The 12,258-nt window shown below is 32.3% G+C and overlaps 1 protein-coding gene across 1 annotated transcript; it reads left to right on the forward strand.

Annotated features, from left to right (window-relative positions):
- The first annotated feature begins 6,426 nt into the window (after positions 1-6,426).
- Positions 6,427-7,951, forward strand: LOC107634128 (large ribosomal subunit protein mL43). Its single transcript, XM_016337703.3, has 4 exons — positions 6,427-6,552; positions 7,056-7,196; positions 7,353-7,459; positions 7,580-7,951. The coding sequence occupies exons 2-4, from the start codon at positions 7,117-7,119 to the stop codon at positions 7,750-7,752; spliced, it is 360 nt and encodes a 119-aa protein (XP_016193189.1). The 5' UTR covers positions 6,427-6,552; positions 7,056-7,116; the 3' UTR covers positions 7,753-7,951.
- Positions 7,952-12,258: the final 4,307 nt, after the last annotated feature.

Raw genomic sequence — 12,258 nt, forward strand, 5'->3', positions numbered from 1 at the left:
TTGTCATGGGCTAAGGTGGAAGAGTGGTTTAATACGCCCCCGCAAGCTGGAGGATGAAAGATGTCAAGAACACTAAGCTTATTCAGATTAAGATGGAAGGGTTGAGGAGACAAAGGCTTGGTGAAGATGTCAGCTAGTTGCCCAGAAGAGGGAATTGGGAGAAGTTTCATCACTCCAGCTTGAGCTTTTTGTCGAACCAAGTGACAATCAACCTCTAAATGTTTGGTCCGTTCATGAAAAACCGGGTTAGCAGCAATATGAAGAGCACTCTGATTATCATAATATAAAACTGGTGGGCGAATAGGAGAGATGCGTAAAAATTGTAACACATTTATTATCCATTGAAGTTCACAAGTTGTGTTGGCAAGTGCACGATATTCTGCTTCCGTGGAAGAGCGGGCAACGGTGGTTTGTTTCTTGGTCTTCCAAGAGACTAAAAAACTGCCTAAGAAGAAACAATAACCTGTTAAAGATCGCCGAGTGTCAGGACATCCGGCCCAATCAGAGTCACTGAAACCGAGAAGCTGAATTTCTGATTCCCTTGGAAAGAAAAGTCCTTTGCCGGGACTAGTTTTCAGATATCGTAACACATGCTTGGCAGCTTGAAGATGAGATTCAGTAGGAGATGCCATGAATTGACTTAATTGTTGAGTAGCATACATGATGTCCGGTCGAGTAGTGGTGAGATAGATAAGACGGCCAACCAAACGACGATATACAAAAGGGTCGGATAGCAAGGGACTTTGGTCTTGATATAGTCTTGTGGTACTATCCATTGGAACAGAGGCAGGTTTAGCACCTAATAAACCAGAATCCTCCAAAAGATCAAGACAATATTTTCTCTGAGATAAGCAAATTCCCTTCTCTGATTGAGCAACTTCAATACCCAAAAAATATTTTAATGGGCCCAAGTCTTTAATTCGGAAGTGTTGGTGTAAAATAGACTTGATGGCAGCAAGTTCAGAAATAGAATTACCAGTGAGAACAATGTCGTCAACATAGACTAAAAGGATAGAAATTTGATCACCAATGAATTTGACAAATAAACTATAATCAGATGAGGTCTGCTGATATCCATGAGATAGCAAAAGATGAGAAAGTTTGTCATACCACATACGACTAGATTGTCGTAAACCATACAGTGACTTTAGTAGCTTACAGCATTGATTCGGTTGAGGAGATATAAATCCGGGTGGCAGAGTCATATAAACATCCTCAGAAAGATCCCCATGTAAGAAAGCATTATTGACATCCAACTGATGTATAGGCCAATGCTTCATAGAGGCCAATGCCAAAACTAATCTGATAGTGGCAGGCTTGACAACAGGGGAGAAAGTTTCTAAGAAATCAACACCTTTAGTTTGAGTGAACCCTTTAGCCACAAGGCGTGCTTTATATCGATCAACTGAACCATCAGGCTTGCGTTTGATGCGATAGACCCATTTACAGCCAACCGGCTTAACCCCTGCAGGGCAATCAACAAGACGCCAAGTTTTGTTCAGCTCAAGAGCATCCAACTCATCTTTCATAGCACTACGCCAATTAGAGTGTTGATTGGCGTCCTTAAAAGACTTTGGCTCAACGTCAGAATGTAGAGATAAAAGAAACTTTTTATGTGAAGATGAAAGAGAAGAAAAAGACATGACTGAAGATAAAGGATACTTGCACTTTAAGGGAGATTGATTTGTAGAGATGAGAGAGGAATTACACAAGTAATCAGAGAGATATGCTGGAGGTCGGTGAGGCCGGTCGGAATGACGAGGATGGGGTTGCTCAGGTGGTGAAGAAGGTGACGGGGGATGAGAAGGTGCTGGTGGGCTGGTGTCTAGTGTTGAAAGGGATTCGGTGGTCATGGGTTCAACTTGGTTAGGAAACGATAGTGAGGAAGAAGGAGAGGTTGTTGGAGAAAATAAAGAACTAGGTGGAGTTGGGTCAATGGGTATAGGTGAGGGTTCAACTGGAAGACTAACTGAATCTTGTTTTTGAGAAGGTGTGTTTGGCAATGTTGGGCTAAGTGTCTGGAATTGGACATTTTTTGTGACTAAGGGCAAGATCTTTTCATAAAAAATTACGTTTCTAGAAATCTCAATTCTTTTATCTTCTAAAACATAAACAATATACCCTTTAAAACCAGATTGAAAGCCAATAAATACAGCATTTTTGGCTCTTGGATCAAATTTTGATCTATTTGCCATTTGGGTAGAAACAAAACATAAGCATCCAAAAACTTTAATGTCATGATAATTTGGTGGAAGATTGAGTAAAATCTCAAATGGTGTTTTAAAATTAATTGCGGATGATGGAACTCTATTAAGTAAATAAACAGCATGTCTAACAGCATAAGACCAAAAAGATGATGGTAAATTAGATTGAAACATAAGAGCATGAGCTATATTCAAAATATGTTGATGCTTGCGTTCTACCCTTCCATTTTGTTGAGGAGTTTCAACACAACTACGTTGATGAATAATGCCCTTTGAAGCATAAAAATCAGGTAAAATAAATTATGGTCCATTATCAGAACGAATAGTTTTGACTTTGGAGTTGAATTGTGTTTCAATTAAAGTAATAAAAATTTTTTATTTGATTCTGTACTTCTCCTTTTGATTTTAATAAAGTAACCCATGTAAAGCGGCTAAAATTATCAACAATAGTAAAAAAATATTTATGATTATGAATAGAATTTTGTCGAAACGGACCCCAAATATCAAAGTGTAATAAATCAAAACTTGCATTGGCTTTGTTAAAACTTTGAGAAAAAGAAAGTTTCTTTTGTTTAGAAAGATGACAAATGTCACAAGCCTCGTCATGATGCATAGAGATAAAAGGAAATTGTTTATGTAAATGATTAAGTCTTTGCCCAGAAAGGTGTCCTAAACGAAAATGCCATATATTGGAAGGTGTAATGGGTGGAGATTGGATGGAATTTATGGAGTGTGTAGTGGATGAATTTTTACCGAAATTAGGTTCAAAGACATATAATCCCTCTCTCATTCTGGCCAAATCAATTGTCCCCAAATTGTTGCTCTGTAGAGTGCAAGAAGAAGATGAAAAAGTGAGTTCACATATGAGTGCTGAAGTAATTTTTGAAACAGAGATAATATTAAAGTTGAAATGAGGTAAATAAAGAACATCATGAAGAACCAAGGATGGTGAAAATTGAACGATGCCTTTATAAGAAACAGTAGTTCGAGAACCATTTGGTAAATGAACAATAATAGGAGAAATTTGTGTGTAAGAAATAAACCAAGACAAATTTGATGCAATGTGATCTGTGGCACCAGAATCAATGATCCAAGTATTCAAGAATGAATCTCGATTTGAAGAATTGTTAACAGTAGAAAAAGTATTGAAAGAACAAAGATAATGAGTAGTTGGACTTGGCAGAAGCTCAAGTTGGTTTGAAGGACGAGCTTCTTCATTGAAAGGAAGTGTCATGAAAGAAAAGTGTTGGGCTGACGAAAGGTCCAAAAGAGACTCCGGATGAAGTTGCTGGTGTGCCCTTTCTCCTTGATCTATGGATGTCAGCAGAGCTCAAGAGGAGCTCTGATACCATAATAAAATTGTGAAAGAATAGGAAAATAAAAGAATTGTGAAAGAAAAAGATGAAGAAATTTTATTGATTGTTGATTGAATGAATTGTAAACTCTGAAGGTAAAACTAAGTATATATAGAGTATTGGCCTATGAAAGATAAAATTAGATAAAGATAAGATATAGATAAAGATAAAGATAACTATAAGATAAGATAAAGACTAAATTATAATTTAATTTGTGTATTCTGTTGGGCTGAATTTGTGGGCCGTGAGACGTCTTTATTGTTGTCATGGGCTAAGGTGGAAGAGTGGTTTAATAGTAAGTGTCTAATTAATAAACAGTACATATAGTTGTAGAACCATTAATAAATTAGTAATTCATTATGTATGTAGTTGTAGAATCATTAATTATTCATATACATGTCGAAAGTTTCTGCATGACTAATAACTTTTTTATTCATTATGTATGTAGTCAATTTTTTTACACAAATGAGAATATGTTTGTCTCGTTTTTCTTTTTAATGTTAGTCGTGTAGTGTGACTCTTTATCCGATTTACAAATTAGTTAGGTGAAGGTAACCATGCTTTATTTAAGTGCGCTTGTGTTTAGTTTTGTAAACCGTCTGAACTTGACCTTATGATTTGTCAATTTGTGAAAACTTTCTCCCAACTAAAAGCTTAATGTATATAGAGACTAGAATTAATATATATAAAGTTCAATTAACAATATCTTTTTAACAAAAAGAATTTTTAAAACTAGGCTCTTTCAGTAGTTTCATATGAAGTATAGTATATATAAAAGTGGAAACTCAGGTGCAATCGACTTCACGTGAAGTTGATACCTAAGAGCCGTTAGATGATTTGATTGATTTGACTAAATTTTCATCTAATGGCTCTCAGATATCAGCTTCACGTGAAGTCGACTTCACCTGAGTTTTCACCGTATATAAATCATTATACTAAAGAGTTTGATTTAGAAATATTCTTGGGAAATGTTACTGAATTTTAAACTTTCGGGGCAAGTCATGTCTAATTATAAAATGAAACAAAATATTTTTGTTTTTGAATTCATGTTAACTAGTTACCTTTGATAAAGAGAATATTTTGTAAATAATAATAATAAATTAATAATAGTAATAAATTATCAGTACTAAATTATCTACCTAGCACATGCACGATTTTAATCTAAATAATACTCGAAAATAGGACAAACCTATATACTAAGTTTATAAATTTTTGAGAGATCAGCTAATATCAACTTAATGCATGTAAATGAAAGACCAACTAACGTATACGTAAATATATTCTTGTAAATAGTTATAATAGTGCGGAATAAAAAATAATATTAACTCCTTCAATAGAAATTCTAACGAAGATCTCGGCTAGGTGTTCACCAACCCAAGGTGATAGATGTTCACATTTCAATTCAAACAATTCAAAATTGATTGCTGAAGAGAAGTAGCATAATAAGTCGAAACCTAAAATGCTTTAAGGACTTGTCTTTCGTGAGTTGATCATCATCATCGTTAATTATTCTTACCTTTGTACCAACCAAATGCACTTTTTCTAATTCACGCTTCGAAACTATTTTTTAAATCTCACTATATGTTTGAAATGTTAATTACTCTATTTGAAAACATTTAAGACATCATTTCTCATGCTTTAATTTACTGCTGTGAAAGTTTTATATATGAAGACTTTGTATAATAGCTAGGGATATATTTTAATAAATAATTTATTGGATCTATTAATGCTTGAAATTGAAATATCAACCCAACCCATATATAATTAATATTTTTTTGTTGGGAACTCATGATTTAAATAATATGTGTGTTCTATTTTAATTGGTGGGGGCGGCAGGGTGGGTTGAGAAAGAGGGTTTGGTGAGCATGATGATGAAAATGGTGGTAGGTGAGGAGATATGTGTTTTTGTTATTTTCATTAATGAGCACGATTAAACCCTTAATTAATTATGTGACGGACACGCTCCCATTACCTTCCACTCTTTAATTTTCCCTTATTTCTAATTTTCTATGTACTAATTAATTCGCCTTATATATGAATTGGGTGGATGATATTTCATAAATAGCAGCCAGTGAAGTTATTGTTTACGATGCCAAGAAGTAATAGCTCAAATGGCATAGTCTCTCTATACTCAATTAAGAGGTTGCGGGTTCGAGTTTTTATATCTTCGGTAAAAAAAAAAAAAGGTTATTGTTTATGATGGGACAACGATATCTTATGATTCTTCATGGGTTGTTGTAAGTGTTCAATCCGCAGAACTCATGATAGTTCAGTTGGATTCGGTGTAATGTATAGTTTATAAGATATGCCAAGGTTATATTACGATGATGTTTCAAGCTGATCAATGTTAAATTCTTAATTGGATCACCCAATCATTTAGTATCATATATATATTAATAAATCAAGACAATTGTACTACCCTTGACACAAATAAGAATTGAAAAGAATATGTAAACTAAATATAATATGCTATAAAGAATATATAATATACTCCTAAAATAAAAATATATAATATCTTAGAATTGTACACATATTCTTGGACCATAAAATAATATATATTACCTACTAATTAGTTTTTCTTATAATATTATCTTCCAAATATATTTTATCATTATATTGCACTTCAAAACATTTGGTGACAATGACAAAAAATGTGGTAGTCATTATATCATAACTAATCTCTTATAAAAACTATTACGTAAATACAGATAAATAATTTCATGTCTAATACATCATAAGTATTGGCTAATAATAATGCCCAACAAAATTATTGAAAAGTCACAATGGCAAAAGTTTTAGACTTAAGCCCACCATCACAAGTAATGGGCCCATGAGGAAACAAACTCAAAGACTTGACCAAAAACAATAAAAAAGAGAAACCCAGCCCAAAGAGCAAAAAAATTAAACCTAATTCGTGAATGAAATCTCAGGCACTCTCCTCAGTCCTGTCTCCTTTGCCGTTGCCGTCGTCGTCGCCATACCGTGTTCCCGAGGTAGGTCCTCTACTCCTCTTTGATCCCTTGCTGAGTTAATGGTGCTATGTTCATATTGCTCGTCTTAAAATTTGAGTTTTTGGCACAATGATATGTTACTACTTACTTTTAGCTAGAAATGCTACTAAATAATTGGTGCGTGAATCATTACTTGTATGCTGATTGCTGCCTCTCATCTCAACAATTTACTTTAAATTATCAGATTATTTTGTGACTGATTTATATTATGAGATGTAATTTATATAATATCATCTAAATATTATTCAATATCTAAGTTAAATTTTGCTATGCTGTTATTGTTGCTGTGTTAGTTGTTCTTGTTGTTGGTTATTAGAATTAGATTTAGTTATGATTTTCTTATTTCAGTTATGGACAATATTAATAATCAAGAAGCACATGTGGATAGCAATGCATCTTGTAATAATTTGGTTGATAATTCTCCAGATTCCAATATTGATAGTCAATCACATGCTCCCTCTAAGTTGGCTATTTCCTCTTTTCAGAATATTCATCCAGAGACATACTAGGACTAAGCTCTCATAATCTCATTCCAGTTTTTGTGTGATGGCTCTGAGAGGAGTATGGCAACTTCAGAAACTCATTGTTAGCTATTGCAATTGGGGTGGAAGCAGTAGAGGTATAAGGTACCCTCCATTTCGTCCTTCTTCTTCTTCTTTCTATGCTGCATTTACTAACATGCTGCTTCTTTCGTCGTTCCTAATCGAAAATCCCTGATTCCTATCACTGTATAACTGTTAGGTTACTGAGCCGATTCTTACTTTTGTTTTAAATAATAATAGGGCTTTTATGGAGTCAGAATTGCCTGTGTTTAAGGAGAAGAATCCTCAATTAGAGGTTGTTACTGAACTCATTCGTGGTCAGCATCCACATTTGAAGGCCTTTTACAGTAAGATTTCTTCTTTGTTAGTTAATTAATTAACAAAACTTGGATTGTACAACTCACTCTGGGGATCTGATCTTAGCTAATTACTAGACGTTGAATGAGTGATTGTGATGGGAATTACAGAGAACAAAAACGAGCGAGTTATATGCGTGAAGAACATGGATCCAGAAGATGTACTTCACCACGCAACGAGGCTAAGGAATGCGTTGGGAAGAAAGGTGATCAAACTGAGGACAAGGCATGTAACCAAGCGCCCTAGTGTGCAAGGTACATGGACAACCGCTCTTAGATTTTAATTTTTAAGAATAATAACAAGTCCAGAGTGTAGTGTTCCAAACTTATTCTTTTCTTTCCGATGAATTTACCAATGTTGTGTAAACCATATCTAAGTATAAGTCCTCATGCTGTTTGTGGCACAATTTTTATTTTCTTCTTCTTCCTTGTTTGCTGCCTCGTGAAGAAGCTAATGAGCAAAGTCATGTTCATAGTTGTTAATAGTGGCAATGGATCGTGTTATAGATACAGATCCTGTTCGAGTTGTTATCTTTTTTTCTTATTTATCTAAAAATAAGATAGGATTAATGATCAAAATAGCATCTGAAAGATAACTATCAATTTGGTTATGGAAGAAATTGGTCAGATATAACAGTCAGTCTATGCAAAGACCAATAGGTGGTATCATTTTTTAGGGTTCAATTTTAGGTTCTTGATCTTTCCATGAGAATCAAGACAAAGCATGTGTGATTTTTTAGGGATTATTTTAACTATTAACCATCCAAATGATATGAATTAGCGTTATGTGTCATCATGGAAGAAAAATGGGATATGTGCAATAATTTAATTATGTTTAGTGTCCTGTTTACAGTTGAATACGAGATTGTTTCACAGCATTGGTAAGAATATGCTACACTAGAGATCTTAGACGATGCAGAGAAATCTCTTAATACTAGTAGTGCCTTGTAAACATATTAGGAATAAGAACAAGAAATGATAAAGGAAAAGGTTTTATAAACTGAAGCAACATCTATGCTTATTTACATCTTGCACTTTTTTTTTTTCTTTTGGGCCAAGTTACATTTGGATACTAATATCTATGAGTAGACTGCACTTGCATGTTTTTTTTCAAATACATTATTTATTTTATTCATAATTTGGATACTAGACTGAAACGGGAAATCATTTCTAGAACCCTAAACAAAGAAACGGTATATTCGGGGAAGGCCTTAACTTATTTATCACTTTATTTTTAGTGGCCTATTTGATAACACTCGTTAAAAGGCCACGAAATGGCATCCAATGAGGTTAAGGCAATTAAAAGGGGATTGAGTTTTAATCAAATTTTATTAGTGAAGTTAGGAGTTCAAAACTTAAAGGATTTACACTTTGTTTCCTAAACTTTATTATTTAATAATTAATTAATAGATACAAAATTAATGAATATGCAAGAGGTAGTAACAAACTAACAATAATCAACCTCCATCAGTAGACGGTGGACTGTCCCTTGTGATGATTATCAGCAAAGTTTTCTTGATCTCTATCCTCACTTCATCCATGTGTCTCCATTCTCCTCCTAAGATCAAACCATATATCACAAACAATTTCAATGTAATCAAACTCCCAATGATATCCCTTATTATTGGTATTATTTTCTAGCCATCCAAAAAGAAGAGTCAAACCGACTAAACAGAATTGGTTTTGACGATTAGCATCATCTTTTTGAGAGTAAGTGGCATGTCCATATAATAAATAGTACAAGTGTAAGACACCAAGACATTAAGGTCCACTGATTATATCCAACATTCTGTCCACATATGTTGTTGGGGTCCCAAAGCACAGAGAAAGCATCACTGCAAGAGAAGAATATTCAATGGCCATGAATCATTGCATGTAGTTAGTGTTATAGGCTTATTATAGCAAGCACCCCATGTTACCAATATTGTAGGAGTGATAAGGATTCAATGCATCCAACTACACTAAAGCAGAAGAGAGTGACCTCTTCAAACATAATTACATGGTTGTATAGCAAGTAGCAACTTGCAATGTGAGTTTGAGAATGTTAGGAAACCAAAATTTTAGTTAAAAAAAAAAAAGAGTAATTGACTAATAATAACTCAAATAAAAGACAAATTTAAAGATAAAATATTGACTAATTACCCAAGATTTGTGAAAGCAAATTAGTGCATCATTTGTGATGTAATGGTATATATATAATGTCTTTCATTCATGTCATGGGGATTCGACTATATTTTTATGTTGGTTGTCGAATATATAATGGCATATAAATATTTTTAACCAGCTAATTAAAAACACTAATTTGGATGGATTTGGATCCTCTAAAGTTTGAATTTTACTTTAGAGAGTAAAGTGTGATCTCTTACCATTAATTTTATAAGTGGGACCAAGAATAAATATAAAAGAAAAACTATTCAAGAGTAGAATAAATATAACTTGGAGCAAGTTTTATCCTTCATATAATCCCAACTTTTTTTTTTCCTTTGGATCAAAACTAGTGCCCTTTGAAAATTTGTCTTTAAAACTATGATACGTGGCATATTTTTCTTAAACCAAACAAAATACTGAATAATGACGAATAATAATGCTTGACTTCCTTGTTATATATTATTTATTTATTTGTTACTTGCATACATGAGAAGGATGATGTAAAATTATAGGTGACATGAACATATAAAGAAGCATGTAATATATATTCAAAGCCCAAGAGCCATTTGATAAAAGATTAAATATTACTAGCTATAACGCAAGCAAATAAATATAAATAATTGTTTATATGACTGACCTTTCATCATGATATTAAGAGATGGATGTAACGGAAATTGCATACCACATTCGTTAATACGCCCGAAGGCATATTAGTTATTAGTTAATTAAGTTCCTTGTTAAGCTTTAATTATTGAGATATCATAAATGAAGATTCTCATAAGCTGATAACTAAAAAAAGTCTAACAACGATATTTTTTACTATGAATAATGCATACAAAGCTAACCTAATGCTATAATCATACATTTTAAACAATAAGTTAACGAGAAAGTATAGAGAAATAACGTTTTCTTTGAATGGCATAAATAATTTAAAAAATAAAAGTTAATTTTAATTTTAAAATTTAAATTAATTAAGTTTATCTATTGTTTATAAATTAGTAAAAATTCAAGTGCAGTTAATTTTACGTAAAATTGATAGTTGAAAGCTGTTAAATAATTTAACTAAATTTTTATCTAACATCTTTCAATTATCAACTTTATATAAAATTGATTACACCTGAGTTTTTATCTTATAAGTTTACAGAATTATAAGTTAATAGTATGGGATTTTGAATTTGCGAAAAAACCAAGTTTATAATGACCCTACTCATATAATAGAGGCAAATAGGCAATTGAATGTTAATTGAATATGTCTCTTGCATTTTGCATGCGTCTTTTTCATAGACCCTACGTGACAGATGCCGTCACTTCAATATTGCGTTTTAATTTAGTTTAAAGCTTATGATTGGCTACTGCGTTTACTTAATTATTCAAATGCTGATGGATCGATTCGAACAACATTACAATAACGATGGGAAAGACACACTGTTTAATTTATAGAGTAATGTATATAAATATTATTTCACTTTTTTTTTAATAATTCAATTTACGGTTTAATTTAAAATATAAATAAATGTATATATATCTTTTAACATTTTATTTCACAATAAATTCTTTAGATAATTCCAAGATAATTATAGCATAGTGTAAAAATTTAATCATACTGCTTACATATTATTTAACTATTGAATTATAATTATTTTTGTGTTTATTGTGTCAAAATATAAAGCAAAAATATTTAATGTTAGGATATTAGTTATTATAAAGAGTATTATAGATTATTAATTCAATATTATTATGATGTATAAATGGAAAATATATAAAAAGAATTAATGAAAAATTTATTCAGAGATCTAAACTCATTATATTTAGGAAAAGTATAAGATACCAACATATTATCTGTCAACTTATTGCCAACAATAATTAATTATTATATTTTAAACACATATATAAACAGACACATCCAGAAAATATATCTATAAAGACATTTCTATTAAACACATCCATAAAAAAGATATTTTTATTAGACACATCTACAAAGATACTTTCATTAAACACAATTATAAATAAGAGTTGGCAGATATTGACAGAAATACTGTTGGTAACTGTTAGTGTTGCAAGTGTGAGAAGTGTTGGAGTTAGTCCCACATCAAAGAAAGCATGGAAGAGTGAGGAGTTTATAAGATGAGAGACCCATTAACTTGACACCTTAAGGTTTTGAGTTGGATGTGGTGTCTTCTCATCTTATATTCTCTCACTTGATTCCTCCCCGAATTCTCCCCATTGTCGATAGCTCCCCACGGTTGGCCCAACAGTAACGTAGCGGGATTGTTATATTTAAAACACAAAGCAAATACCAAGAGTTTCACAGTAAGAAAATAAAAGCATCGTTTTAGAAGCACACTCGCTTATATACATTAATAAAGCCTTGATTTAACGAATGGCTCTCCATGCATATATCATATATGATAAGGTTGCGGTGATTCTTTCCTTTTTCTAAAAAAATTAATCAGAATTCATAAGTTATTGTGATAGTACATATAAAAATTTTAACGACTTTGGAATATTCATTTATTATATGATATAGATCATTCTGGATTAGGCCACTGTTTTAATTTATATATGGCAGCCCTACACAGTGACATCTTTGTCTCGTTTATAACCGTCGCTACAGCAATGTTTTTTGTTTTTATGTATAAATA

Source organism: Arachis ipaensis, chromosome B3, assembly GCF_059453495.1.
Source record: "Arachis ipaensis isolate K30076 ecotype BB chromosome B3, ASM5945349v1, whole genome shotgun sequence".
NCBI classification, from domain to species: domain Eukaryota; kingdom Viridiplantae; phylum Streptophyta; class Magnoliopsida; order Fabales; family Fabaceae; genus Arachis; species Arachis ipaensis.